Below are 15593 nucleotides of genomic sequence, written 5' to 3' on the forward strand. Positions count from 1 at the left end.
TTCTCCATAGCGTTTTAATACGGACGACAACTTTAGTACGCCATCACTAGCACATTAGAGGCTGCTGCTGCCTATTGAAATCACTGGCCACTTTAAGAAAGGGAACACTAGTCACTTTAATAATGTTTACATATCTTGCACTACTCATCTCATATGTATATACTGCATTCTATTCCATAATATTCTACTGTATCTTAGTCCATGCCGCTCTGTCATTGCTTGTCCATATATGTATATATTCTTAAATTCCATTCCTTACTAGTTTTTGTGTGTATTGGGTATATGTTGTGAAATTGTTAGATATTACTTGTTAGATATTACTGCACTGTCGGAGCTAGAAGCACAAGCATTTCGCTACACCCGCAATAACATCTGCTAAACACGTGTATGTGACAAAAATAAAATTCGCTTGGCCCTCGATGATGTCATGTAGGTTGATATGTTTGATGTCATGTAGGTTGATACATTGCTATGTTTTCATGTATAAAGCCCTTTTACAAAAAGTCCCACTGTACATAACATCATTACTAAACTTCAGACATACGAGTTACCGCACCCTGTCTCAAGGATGGCTAACTCCGGAAATTCCTTTGATCTTAGTTAGGTAAATCAGTTTTTAGTTTTTTTGCACCTTATCTGTGGAACAATCTTCAAAATGTTCTTAAATTCGATATTCTGGTGCCTCTAGGCCAATTCAGAAAGCTGATTGAGGACCTTTTTATTGATGAATGTCTTTGTTTTTTATTACGTTTTTTTCTTTCTTTCTTTCTGCTTGCATTTTGTATTTTTATCTTGATGTGTGTATTTTCTGTATTTTCTGTAATTCAGGGCACGTCTGTAAAAGACACCTTGGTCTCAGTATGAATCCCTGATAAAATAAAGGTTAAATAAATAGACGTTGTCCAACGAACCATGGAGGAGTTAGTGCCTACAAAAAGACGCCATTACTATTTATCTCTATTGGCGTCTTTTTGTAGGCACTAACCCCGCCTTAAAGCACATAAAGACTTTATAATTCATAAAGGTCATGTTAACGGACTTATATTATCTCATAGAACTAAACGTATAAGATCTTATAAGCTTGTGTTAACCTCAGACCTTATTTTCGGCGTTTATCCCAAAACCCAATATTTTTCTGTGGAATTGTAATTGTTGGACATAAAATACTGTAAATAAAACCACCAGTAAATCAGCTCCAAGTGATTTTAATTTAAGAAATCTGTTCCCAAGTATTCCCACGCATAATAGAGAGACACGATGTGATCGTATACAAATGTAAGCAAGGTTTGAAATGATTAGGTCTTAGTTAAACATTATATCTGTTTGGATTCTTGCGGTCAATTTGTAGTCTACAAATTATTTGTAATTATGTTCCGGCCCCCGATCATCTGCTCAAGACAAAATCGGCCTGCGGCTGAATCTAGTTGATGATCCCTGCTCTTTAGTAAACTGTAGGCTATATATAACAATCTTTGTCTCTTTGATGTTATTCATATAGCAGCAAATCTAATATTATTCATATAGTGTCATGAAGTCTAAGCATGTTTAGGGAGTAAGACTCGGGAAAATGTTTTCTTTATGTTTATCACAGTTGAAGAAAACAAACTCTCCTTTTACAAGCCATGCAACAAAAATTGAGGAAATGCAACTTTGGTTTTTGTTTGAGGTCCGCTAAGATAAAGACCCAAAGCCTAGGTGGGTTGAAATATTTGGTATGGATGGTCAAACAAATTGCAATCACAAGTTCTTCTTTCATTTTCCAATGAGTGCTGCAAGACGTTTTGATGAAAAAGAGCACTCACGAAAAGTAAATATTGTCATAACAAATGTATATTTTATTGCAGCTTAAGTATACTAGTATAAAAAGGCATTTGATCCATCTCTACTGTTGATAACTGGATATGAGAAGGGAGAGTCGGTCAAGGATCGATTCAGACTAGGTGGTAAATTGTATGACAAGCGGCAGTTTATTCAGAGTAAAAATGTCTGGTACAAAACGTGCACGGTCTCGTTCTTTCAGCTCATAGGGAACCTCCAGAAAAAAGCCCCAAAAAACAGTACACATATGTTTTTATACTGGTTGTAAAGTAGGTTGAGTCTAGCAGATCTGGTCTTCTGGTTGGTCCATGCTGCTCGGGCGTCGTCCTCTGTGATTGGGTCTAGGAGATCTACACACTGTAGCTCAGGGCCTTTGTTCCGAATGTTTCAGCAAAGTAGGAGATTTGGTGTGTGCGTTTAGTTATCTCTTATCTTGAGTGAGTCTGTGTGTGTGAGTGCATTTGTGGCAAGAGTGTGTGTGTGGTCAACACTTGTCTTGGAAAAAGGAATTAGTTATAGCAATAAGCTGTTTATAAAAATAGCATTTATTACAAATCCCCCTCTACACGTCTCTTAAGACGTGTCATATACTAAGTAAAAAGAAAAGGGAAACTTTCTCAGAGAGAAAGTTTTGAGTCCCCCTCTTCACGTCTCCCAGACGTGATCCATTCTACACACATACAGTACATTTACATTTTAGTCATTTACCAGACGCTCTTATCCAGAGCGACTTACAGTTAGTGAATGCATAATTTTGTATTTTTTTTCTCCATACTGGCCCCCCGTGGGAAACAAACCCACATCTCTGCCGGCCAAACCCTCCCCTACCTTGGACGACGCTGGACCAATTGTGCACCGCCCATGGGTCTCCCGGTCGCGGTCGGCTGCGACAGAGCCTGGACTCGAACCAGGATCTCTAGTGGCACAGCTAGCCTTAGACCACTGCGCCACTCGGGAGATGTGAATGACAAATCAAGTAAGTCACACTAAATACATGGTTTAAGCACAATAGATGAAATCCTTGTTATACATAGAAAATCATTTCCAGTGCATGAATAAACCAGGAATAAACACCCTATTCCATATATTGTGTATTACATTTGACCAGAGCCCGATGGGCTATGGGCCCTGCGATAGACTAGCGTCCTTTCCAGGGGGCGGAGCTGTACGTCAAGCTGCCTCAAGCTACAGAAACAGGAGACAGGCTCCTGCCTTATGGGCCATTCCGGCTCAGACGACGCTACTTCCTTTATAAAGGGAATAGGGTACCATTTGGGACTGACTTCATGACATATAGATTCAGTGCCTTCAGGAAAGTATTCACAACCCTTAACCTTTTCCACATGTTGTGTTACAGCCTGAATTTTAAATGGAATAAATTGAGATTTTGTGTCACTGATCTACACACAATACCCCATAATGTCAAAGTGGAATTATGTTACCAGGGAGGTTTTCCAATGGTTCGCAATGAAGGGTATTGGCAGATGGGTAAGAAAGAAAGAAAAGCAGACATTGATTATCCCTTTGAGCATGGTGAAGTTATTAATTACACTTTGGATAGTGTATCAATACACCCAGTCACTACAAAAAATACAGGCGTCCTTCCTAACTCAGTTGCCAGAGAGGAAGGAAACCGCTCAGGGATTTCACCATGAAGCCAATGGTGACTTTAAAACTGTTACAGTTTTAGAAGAAAACATTGATAGAAGAAAAAGGAGGATGGATCAACAACATTGTAGTTATTCCACAATACTAACTTAATTGACAGAGTGAAAAGAAGGAAACCTGTACAGAATAAACAATTTCCCAAAAATGCATCCTGTTTGCAACAAGGCAATAAAGCAATACTGCAAAAAATGTGGCAAAGAAATTATGTTTAGGGCAAATTCAACACATCACTGAGTACCACTCTTCATATTTTCAAGCATAGTGGTGGCTGCATCATGTTATGGGTATGCTTGTCATCGGCAAGGACTAGTGAGTTTTTTTTGGATAAAATGAAACGGAATAGAGCTAATCACAGGCAAAATCCTAGAGGAAAACTTGGTTCAGTCTGCAATTATACACTGGAGTTGCTTACCAAGACCACATTGAATGTTACTGAGTGGCCTAGTTACAGTTTTGACTTAAATCGCCATGTAAATCTATGGCAAGACTTGAAAATGGCCATCTAGCAATGATCAACAACCAACTTGACAGCGCTTGAAGAATTTTTGAAGAATAATGGGACAATATTGTACAATCCAGGCGTGCAAAGCTTTAGCGACTTACCCAGAAAGACTCACTGCTGTAATCGCTGCCAAAGGTGATTGTAACGTGTTGACCCAGGGGGTTGAATACTTATCTAGTCAAGATATATAAGTGTTTTATTTTGTGAGTATTTTGTGTAGATCGTTTACTTAAAAAAAAAAAAAAGACAATTCAATCCATTTTAATCCCACTTTGTAACACAACAAAATGTGGTAAAAGTCAAGGGGTGTGAATACTTTCTGAAGGCACTGTTGATAGAAGGCAATAGGGTTTGACAGGGATGGTCCTCACATGGGCCAGCAGGATAGGGCACCATCCACTTTACAGATGGTTCCGGACTCCCGTGGGAAAGTCACTGGTTTTCCTGAGGAAACAAAGAAACACAATGACCTTTATTTATTATCATATCAAATATGTGTATTAACCAGGTGTCATAACCAGCCATAAAATAATGCAATATATATGTCACAAAAGGTCTAAATATATGTGTCAAGACAGCTGTTATGACCATATTATGACAGGTTATGACAGCTGTTATGACATATTATGACATGGTTATGACCGTTTCATAACATGTTATGACGCTAGGTTTCAAGTAAAGTGTTACTGATTTTTTCCTAACCCTAAAACAACGATAAAATCTGAATCTGTGTGCATGATTCAGATTTTGTGTGCATAACATGATTGATTTCAACACAATAATGATAACTTTATTATAATATCCATACAGTATTTAATTATAACTTTACTTTAATATCCATTCAGTATTTGAAGGCTCACTTTCAGCATTTGTGAGTTGGGATAGAGTAAAATCAAATGGTATAGAATAGAATATAGTTTTACCTGCTATAAGAGGAATCTTGGTCCCGGAGTTCTTGAGGACCACCTGCAGAGCGCAGGGTTCGGTGTTCCCAGCATGCTTTGCTTCCTCTCTCAGTATGATGTAAACTTCCTGTCCCCTCACCAGCCAGTCCATCTTGTTGCCCAGGTAACTGACACCCCGGATACACAGCTGAGTGATGTCATCAGGGATGAGAGGGGCGAAGGCCAGACAATCCTTCTGTACTCTGAGAAGGAAAAAAGGAAAAAGAGTGTAAGTGTCCATCCTGCAGATCTTCGCACTGAGGAGCTCATTGTTGCCTTATGTCCCAATGGTTAAAGACGTGGGGTTAAAGGAGTGGGGTTAAAGACGTGGGGTTAAAGGCGTGGGGTTAAAAGCGTGGGGTTAAAGACGTGGGGTTAAAGACGTGGGGTTAAAGGCGTGGGGTTAAAAGCGTGGGGTTAAAGACGTGGGGTTAAAGGCGTGGGGTTAAAAGCGTGGGGTTAAAGATGTGGGGTTAAAGGCATGGGGTTAAAGACGTGGGGTTAAAGGCATGGGGTTAAAGACGTGGGGTTAAAAGCGTGGGGTTAAAAGCGTGGGGTTAAAGACGTGGGGTTAAAGGCGTGGGGTTAAAGGCGTGGGGTTAAAGGGGTTAAAGGGGTGGGGTTAAAGACGTGGGGTTAAAGACGTGGGGTTAAAGACGTGGGGTTAAAGGCGTGGGGTTAAAGGCGTGGGGTTAAAGACGTGGGGTTAAAGACGTGGGGTTAAAGACGTGGGGTTAAAGACATGGGGTTAAAGGCGTGGGGTTAAAGGCGTGGGGTTAAAGATGTGGGGTTAAAGGAGTGGGGTTAAAGACGTGGGGTTAAAGACGTGGGGTTAAAGGCGTGGGGTTAAAGGCGTGGGGTTAAAGGCGTGGGGTTAAAGGCGTGGGGTTAAAGGGGTGGGGTTAAAGACGTGGGGTTAAAGGCGTGGGGTTAAAGGCGTGGGGTTAAAGACGTGGGGTTAAAGGCGTGGGGTTAAAGACGTGGGGTTAAAGACGTGGGGTTAAAGACGTGGGGTTAAAGACGTGGGGTTAAAGACGTGGGGTTAAAGGCGTGGGGTTAAAGGCGTGGGGTTAAAGGCGTGGAAGACGTGGGGTTAAAGGCGTGGGGTTAAAGGCGTGGGGTTAAAGGCGTGGGGTTAAAGACGTGGGGTTAAAGACATGGTGTTAAAGACATTGGGTTAAAGGCATGGGTTAAAGGCTTGGGGTTAAAGGCGTGGGGTTAAAGTCGTGGGGTTAAAGACGTGGGGTTAAAGATGTGGGGTTAAAGATGTGGGGTTAAAGACGTGGGGTTAAAGACGTGGGGTTAAAGACGTGGGGTTAAAGGCGTGGGGTTAAAGACATGCTCTGGTACTTTGGACACTAAGAAAGTATTGTTTAAACCTTTGGGCTGATGTGTCAATGTGTAGATCATTCATTCATAATCTATCAGCAGAATTACTGTCTAACCTCAATTAGCCACGAAATCCCTAGTTTGAAAGCAACTGTTTTCTTGATGCTATGCTGCACGAGTTCCCCTACACTTCCCCCCACGTGGGCCAGCCCCCTAGCAATTGGAGTTCTATCCAATGAGCTTCAGCCCCTCGCATTTGAGTGACAACTAGCAAGAGGCCTGCCCAGCGTTATCCAATGAGGTTGCAGGGCAGGCCCAACGGCTCAGTCGACGAAGAGAGAGAAAGAGAGGGAGAGAGAGAGAGAGAGAAATGACGTGGTGCACATACTGTATTTGCACCTATGTGACATAGTACGCAATTGTCGGGGACCACTTTTGGCTCGTGAGTGCTACTTTCAGAACTACTGTCTAAAAAGTATACAAAAGTACCGGAGAATGTCTTTAAGAAAGTAAGTAGGTACATATAATTTTATAGCAGAATACAAGGGTAATGTACATTTTTTGATGCCACTATATGACAGTTTGGTTTCAAGCCAGGTGATGTGTATGGTGGTGGATACAACTGACCTGAATCCAGTGTAACCAAACAGTACAGCCTGCAGGAATCCTCCCATACCAGTGAGAAAGTTCACCGCCCCAGAACCATCAGATGATTCACTCCATACCTGAAAGAGAGACATTAATGTGACACATACTGTGTGTGTGTGTATGTGTGTGTGTGTACAGTCGTGGTCAAAAGTTTTGAGAATGACACAAATACTAATTTTCACAAAGTCTGCTGCCTCCGTTTTGATGATGGCAATTTGCATATACTCCAGAATGTTATGAAGAGTGATCAGATGAATTGCAATTCATTGCAAAGTCCCTCTTTGCCATGAAAATGAACTTAATCCCCCCACAAAATTTCCACTGCATTTCATCCCTGCCACTAAAAGGACCAGCTGACATCATGTCAGTGATTCTCTCGTTAACACAGGTGAGAGTGTTGACGAGGACAAGGCTGGAGATCACTCTGTCATGCTGATTGAGTTAGAATAACAGACTGGAAGCTTTAAAAGGAGGGTGGTGCTTGAAATCATTGTTCTTCCTCTGTTAACCATGGTTACCTGCAAGGAAACACGTGCCGTTATCATTGCTTTGCACAAAAAGGGCTTCACAGGCAAGGATATTGCTGCTAGTAAGATTGCACCTAAATCAACCATTTATCGGATCATCAAGAACTTCAAGGAGAGAGGTTGAATTGTTGTGAAGAAGGCGTCAGGGCGCCCAAGAAAGTCCAGCAAGCGCCAGGACCGTCTCCTAAACTTGATTCAGCTGCGGGATCGGGGCACCACCAGTGCAGAGCTTGCTCAGGAATGGCAGCGGCATGTGTGAGTGCATCTGCTCGCACAGTGAGGTGAAGACTTTTGGAGGATGGCCTGGTGTCAAGAAGGGCAGCAAAGAAGCCACTTCTCTCCAGGAAAAACATCAGGGACAGACTGATATTCTGCAAAAGGTACAGTGATTGGACTGCTGAGGACTTCCGATTGTTTGGGGCATCCGGAAAACACCTTGTCCGGAGAAGACAAGGTGAGCGCTACCATCAGTCCTGTGTCATGCCAACAGTAAAGCATCCTGAGACCATTCATGTGTGGGGTTGCTTCTCAGCCAAGGGAGTGGGCTCCCTCACAATTTTGCCTAAGAACACAGCCATGAATAAAGAATGGTACCAACACATCCTCTGAGAGCAACTTCTCCCAATCATCCAAGAACAGTTTGACGACCAATACCTTTTCCAGCATGATGGAGCACCTTGCCATAAGGCAAAAGTGTTAACTAAGTGGCTCGGGGAACAAAACATCGACATTTTGGGTCCATGGCCAGGAAACTCCCCAGACCTTAATCCCATTGAGAATTTGTGGTCAAGAAGAAGGGTCAACACTGCAAATATTGACTCTTTGCATAAACTTAATGTAATTGTCAATAAAAGCCTTTGACACTTATGGAATGCTTGTAATTATACTTCAGTATACCATAGTAACATCTGACAAATATCTCATAACACTGAAGCAGCGAACTTTGTGAAGACCAATACTTGTGTCATTCTCAAAACCACGACTGTGTGTGTGTCTGTGCGTGCGTGTGTGCGAGAGAGAGAGAGAGAGAGAGCGTTTTCCCATTCTGACCTGGAATGGTCCCTGGATGTTTTTGAAACACTTCTGGAGTAGATTCCTCGCCTTCTCTACCTCCCCCAGCTCCAGCCAGCCCACTGCAAACATGCCCTGGCAGAATACAGAGACAAACACACTTCAAAATGGGCTTCTACATCCCCAACTAGGTCAAACTCGTATTTTATTTTATTTTATATTTTTGTTACTCCCTTTTTCACCCCAATTTCGTGATTACGATCTTGTCTTATCGCTGTAACTTCCCAACGGGCTCGGGAGAGGCGAAGGTCGAGTCATGCGTCCATACGAAACGTGACCCACCAAGCAGCGCTTCTTAACACCCGCTCGCTTAACCTGGAAGCCAGCTGCACCAATGTGTCGGAGGAAACACCGTTCAACTAACGATCAAAGTCAGCCTGCAGGCGCCCGGCCCGCCACAAGGAGTCGCTAGAGTGCGATGAGGCAAGTAAAGCCCCCCAGCCAAACCTTCCCCTAACCTGGACGATGCTGGGCCAATTGTGCGCCGCCCTATAGGATTCCCGGTCACGGCCGGTTGTGACACAGCCTGGGATAAAACCACAGGCTGTAGTGACGCCACAATACTGTGATGCAGTGCCTTAGACCGCCACTCGGGAGGCCGGTAAAGCTCTTCTACATCCCCAACTAGGTCAAACTCTTCTACATCCAACTGAGTAACACTCTTCTACATCCAACTGAGTAACACTCTTCTACATCCAACTGAGTAACACTCTTCTACATCCAACTGAGTAACACTCTTCTACATCCAACAGAGTAACACTCTTCTACATCCAACTGAGTAACACTCTTCTACATCCAACTGAGTAACACTCTTCTACATCCAACTGAGTAACACTCTTCTATATCCAACTGAGTAACACTCTTCTACATCCAACTGAGTAACACTCTTCTATATCCAACTGAGTAACACTCTTCTATATCCAACTGAGTAACACTCTTCTACATCCAACTGAGTAACACTCTTCTATATCCAACTGAGTAACACTCTTCTACATCCCCAACTGAGTAACACTCTTCTACATCCCCAACTGAGTAACAGTCTTCTACATCCCCAACTGAGTAACACTATTCTACATCCAACTGAGTAACACTCTTCTACATCCAACTGAGTAACACTCTTCTACATCCAACTGAGTAACACTCTTCTACATCCAACTGAGTAACACTCTTCTACATCCAACTGAGTAACACTCTTCTACATCCCCAACTGAGTAACACTCTTCTACATCCCCAACTGAGTAACACTCTTCAACATCCAACTGAGTAACACTATTCTACATCCAACTGAGTAACACTCTTCTACATCCCCAACTGAGTAACACTCTACTACATCCCCAACTGAATAACACTTTTCAACATCCAACTGAGTAACACTCTTCTACATCCCCAACTGAGTAACACTCATCTACATCTACATTTATTTATTTTTTTCGTTAGGGGGGATGGATCAGCTTAATATTGCAGATAGATTGTATCTTCTATCAATGTAATTGTCTGCATCACTTCCAATCCCCCATGTTTATTTTTATTTTTTATATATATATATTCCCCTTTATTACTTTTCAACCCCACCATCCTTTCCCTACTTGGAGAAAATTAGTGAACAACAACGCCCAGGCCTCTACTTCCGGTCTATACTTACTATCTACACCTTATGGACAGAGTTAATTTTACAATAATTCTATATCTATATATATATATATATATATATATATATATATATTTATTTATTTATTTTTTTGCTCCTAAACTTCTACTCTCAACCTCTCCGATCATTTTCATGATGTCCATCCGGTTTGCTTCTAAATGCCATATCTTTCTAACTGTGCTCTTTCCCAAAAGCTCCCAACATACAACCTATATACTTATTATGGACACAGTATGCTTACATTATTAGCTATCTTTGTTATTATTTGTTGTTATTTGTTATTAGTCCCATCCTTCAACTCTATTCAATACCTCCCATCTATCTCTTAACACCATCCATATAGGATTTCTATTTGCCATATATATTTCAACCATACTGTGATGTTTTACAAAAGTTCTGAACCTTTCTATTCTCATTGCTTCTACAGATTGTGAATTAAAAATAAACATTTTTGCTAAAAGTATTATTATATTATTGATTGATTGACTATGACTTTTCAGATCACCCAGTAATGCTATCTGCAAGGTTAGTTCCAGGTAAATATTGCAATCCTTTAGCCATTCCTGGACCTGTGTCCAAAAACAAGCTACAAATGGACAGAACCAAAACAAATGATCTAATGATTCTATCTCTTCACAGCAAAATCTGCAGAGCTGGGAAGATTGTATCCCCCATATAAATAACATTCTATTGGTAGCAAGAATTTTATATAATAATTTAAATTGAAAGATTCTAATTTTTGAATCCGGTGTCGTTTTGCGTGTCAGTTCATAAACACTATGCCATGGGATCGGTACGTCAAAGATCTCTTCCCAACTATTTTGCAATCTATATGGGACTGCTGTCAATCCTTTGGTCCTTAAGTGAAACTGATATACTTTTTTATTTATCACAGTTTTCCTTAACCAATTATGTTCTTTAATGCAAGGCCGACAGACAAGTTCCTTACTTTCTCCCCCTTCAACTTTCCTCTTCCACTTTTGCGGTAAGGCTGCAATTATTTGGTTGTAATTTTGGGTAGAGCAGACATTTCCATATGTTTTTGTTAGCTGCATGTGCGACATAACTCCACCAGTCCTACCGATGATATCATTTACGAAGATTATACCTTTTTTAAACATTCTGTCAAAAAATAAAGGTTTTTTGTCAATTAGTATATTTGAATTTAACCACAATATTTGTTGCATTATTTGTTCTGTCGTTTCTGGAGGATTAAATTGAAATTGCAACCAACTTTCTATGGCTTGTTTTAGAAATAGTGACATTTGGGAGATTATTTCCTTTTCAAATAACTGAAAGTGAGAGGTTGTAATCTGAATAAAGGGAAAAAGGCCTTTCTTGAACAGTGGGTGAGACAATCTTACTAATTTGCTTGAGAACCAGTTCGGATTTAAGTATAACTTTTGGATGACTGAAGATTTTAGTGATAGGTCTAATGCTTTAATATTTAATAATTTATGTCCTCCGAATTCATATTCATTATATAAATATGCTCTTTTAATTTTGTCTGGCTTGCCGTTCCAAATAAAATTGAATATGTTTTTCTCATAAAATTTAAAAAACTGTTTGCTAGGCGTAGGCAAGACCATAAGCAAATAGGTAAACTGGGATAATACTAAAGAGTTAATCAGGGTGATTTTTCCACAAATTGACAGGTATTTTCCTTTCCATGGTAGTAAGATCTTATCTATTTTTGCTAACTTTCTATTAAAATTTATTGAAGTGAGATCATTTATTTCCTTTGGGATATGTATTCCGAGTATATCCACATCACCATCAGACCATTTTATTGGTAAACTACATGGTAATGTAAAAATTGTATTTTTTAGTGATCCAATACGTAATATAGTACATTTGTCATAATTTGGTTTTAATCCAGAGAGGTTAGAAAATGTATCTAGATCCTCTATGAGGCTGTGGAGGGATTCTAGTTGTGGATCTAAAAGAAAACATGAATCATCTGCGTACAATGACACCTTTGTTTTTAAGCCCTGTATTTCTAATCCTCTGATATTATTATTGGATCTGATTTTAATAGCTAACATCTCGATGGCCACAATAAATAGATATGCCGATGGTGGACAACCTTGTTTCACTCCTCTTGACAGTTTGAAACTTTCTGAGAAATAGCCATTATTTACTATTTTACACCTAGGGTTACTATACATGATTTTGACCCATTTTATAAGAGATTCTCCAAAATTGAAATGCTCCAGGCATTTATATATAAATTCCAGTCGAACTTTATCAAATGCCTTTTCGAAGTCTGCTATGAATAGCAGGCCTGGTTTCCCATATTTTCCATAGTGTTCTATTGTTTCCAATACTTGCCTTATATTATCTCCAATGTATCTTCCATGTAAAAAACCTGTCTGATTAGAATGAATAATATCCGACAATACCTTTTTAATTCTATGCGCTATACATTTTGCTAGGATTTTTGCATCACAACACTGAAGTGTAAGGGGCCTCCAATTTTGTAAATGGACTGGATCTTTATATTTTCCACTTGTATCCTGTTTCAGTAATAATGAGATCAGACCTTCTTCTTGAGTGTCAGATAATCTACCATTTACATAGGAGTGGTTAAAACATGCTAATAACGGTCCTCTTAGTATATCAAAAAAGGTTTGGTATACCTCGATTGGTATGCCATCCAACCCTGGAGTTTTCCCGGACTTAAAGTCTTTAATTGCATCCAGAAGTTCCTCCTCTGTAATTTCACCTTCACATGAGTCTTTCTGTATGGCTGTTAATTTGACATTATCAATAGGAAAAAAATCTCTACAATTAGCTTCAGTTAGAGGAGATGGAGGCGACTGAAAAGAAAACATATGCTTAAAATACTTTGTTTCTTCCTTCAAAATATCATTAGGTGAATTATGGGTGACTCCGTCAATTGTAACCAGTTTCATTAAGTTCTTTTTGGTAGCATTCCTATGTTGAAGATTAAAAAAGAATTTTGTGCATTTTTCCCCATATTCCATCCAGTTTGCTTTATTTTTATAATATATTACACTTGATCTTTCTTGAATAAGTTTTTCCATTTCTTTTTGTTTTTCCTCTAATTTATTCTGAGCCTCTATGTTACAGTTTTTATTGCCATCTATCTGTTCTGTTAGACTTTCTATTTCCTTTCTTAGTATAAACTCTTTTGACCTAAATTGCTTTTGTTTTCGAGATGAGTACTGAATTGCATGGCCTCTAAAGGCACATTTAAAGGTGTCCCATACAATAAGGGGATTCGCTGTACCTATGTTATGTTGGAAAAAGTCAGTTATAGAGCATGGTGTTTGCAATGCCAGGGTTGTGGGTTCGATTCCCACGGGGGGCCAGTATGAAAAAATAAAATAATGTATGCACTAACTGTAAGTCGCTCTGGATAAGAGCGTCTGCTAAATGACACAAATGTATGTTAATGTAAATGTATAAATGTATAATGTAATGTATCCAACTGAGTAACACTCTTCTACATCCAACTGAGTAACACTCTTCTACATCCAACTGAGTAACACTATTCTACATCCAACTGAGTAACACTCTTCTACATCCCCAACTGATTAACACTCTTCTACATCCCCAACTAGGTAAAACTCTTCTACATCCAACTGAGTAACACTCTTCAACATCCAACTGAGTAACACTCTTCACTTCAACATCTCCAACTGAGTAACACTCTTCAACATCCAACTGAGTAACACTATTCTACATCCAACTGAGTAACACTCTTCTACATCCCCAACTGAGTAACACTCTTCTACATCCAACTGAGTAACACTCTTCTACATCCAAAACACTCTTCTACATCCAACTGAGTAACACTCTTCTACATCCAACTGAGTAGCACTCTTCTACATCCCCAACTGAGTAACACTCTACTACATCCAACTGAGTTCCACTCTTCTACATCCAACTGAGTAACACTCTTCTACATCCAACTGAGTTATATTCATCTACATCCAACTCAGTAACACTCTTCTACATCCAACTCAGTAACACTCTTCTACATCCAACTCAGTAACACTCTTCTACATCCAACTGAGTTACAATCTTCTACATCCAACTGAGTAACACTCTTCTACATCCAACTGAGTAACACTCTTCTACATCCCCAACTGATTAACACTCTTCTACATCCCCAACTAGGTAAAACTCTTCTACATCCAACTGAGTAACACTCTTCAACATCCAACTGAGTAACACTCTTCACTTCAACATCTCCAACTGAGTAACACTCTTCAACATCCAACTGAGTAACACTATTCTACATCCAACTGAGTAACACTCTTCTACATCCCCAACTGAGTAACACTCTTCTACATCCAACTGAGTAACACTCTTCTACATCCAAAACACTCTTCTACATCCAACTGAGTAACACTCTTCTACATCCCCAACTGAGTAACACTCTACTACATCCAACTGAGTTCCACTCTTCTACATCCAACTGAGTAACACTCTTCTACATCCAACTGAGTTATATTCATCTACATCCAACTCAGTAACACTCTTCTACATCCAACTCAGTAACACTCTTCTACATCCAACTCAGTAACACTCTTCTACATCCAACTGAGTTACAATCTTCTACATCCAACTGAGTAACACTCTTCTACATCCAACTGAGTAACACTCTTCTACATCCAACTCAGTAACACTCTTCTACATCCAACTGAGTAACACTCTTCTACATCCAACTCAGTAACACTCTTCTACATCCAACTGAGTAACACTCTTCTACATCCAACTGAGTAACACTCTTCTACATCCAACTGAGTTATATTCATCTACATCCAACTGAGTAACACTTTTCTACATCCAACTGAGTAACACTCTTCTACATCCAACTGAGTAACACTCTTCTACATCCAACTGAGTTACACTCTTCTACATCCCCAACTGAGTAACACTCTTCTACATCCAACTGAGTTACACTCTTCTACATCCCCAACTGAGTAACACTCTTCTACATCCAACTGAGTAACACTCTTCTATATCCAACTGAGTTACACTCTTCTACATCCAACTGAGTAACACTCTTCTACATCCAACTGAGTAACACTCTTCTACATCCAACTGAGTAACACTCTTCTACATCCAACTGAGTAACACTCTTCTACATCCAACTGAGTAACACTCTTCAACATCCAACTGAGTAACACTCTTCTACATCCAACTGAGTAACACTCTTCTACATCCAACTGAGTAACACTCTTCTACATCCAACTGAGTAACACTCTTCTACATCCAACTGAGTTACATTCATCTACATCAAACTGAGTTACACTCTTCTACATCCAACTGAGTAACACTCTTCTACATCCAACTGAGTAACACTCTTCTACATCCAACTGAGTAACACTCTTCTACATCCAACTGAGTAACACTCTTCTACATCCAACTGAGTAACACTCTTCTACATCCAACTGAGTAACACT

At 40.0% G+C, this 15593-nt stretch overlaps 1 protein-coding gene across 4 annotated transcripts in view; it reads right to left on the bottom strand.

Annotated features, from left to right (window-relative positions):
- Positions 1-1944: 1944 nt before the first annotated feature.
- Positions 1945-15593, bottom strand: part of LOC311115634 (protein-glucosylgalactosylhydroxylysine glucosidase-like) — a 32831-nt gene continuing 19182 nt past the window's right edge. For all 4 annotated transcript variants that reach the window (XM_084190796.1, XM_084190797.1, XM_084190795.1 and 1 more), the window contains 4 exons: positions 8487-8582; positions 6889-6986; positions 4912-5135; positions 1945-4432 (listed from right to left, as the gene is read on the bottom strand). In XM_084190796.1, the coding sequence (XP_084046922.1) occupies positions 4356-4432; positions 4912-5135; positions 6889-6986; positions 8487-8582 (495 nt within the window). In that variant the 3' untranslated portion in view covers positions 1945-4355. The remainder of the gene's footprint in view (positions 4433-4911; positions 5136-6888; positions 6987-8486; positions 8583-15593) is intronic.

The sequence above is a fragment of the Coregonus lavaretus genome (genome assembly GCF_964263955.1).
Source record: "Coregonus lavaretus genome assembly, contig: HAP1_SCAFFOLD_418, whole genome shotgun sequence".
Taxonomy (NCBI): domain Eukaryota; kingdom Metazoa; phylum Chordata; class Actinopteri; order Salmoniformes; family Salmonidae; genus Coregonus; species Coregonus lavaretus.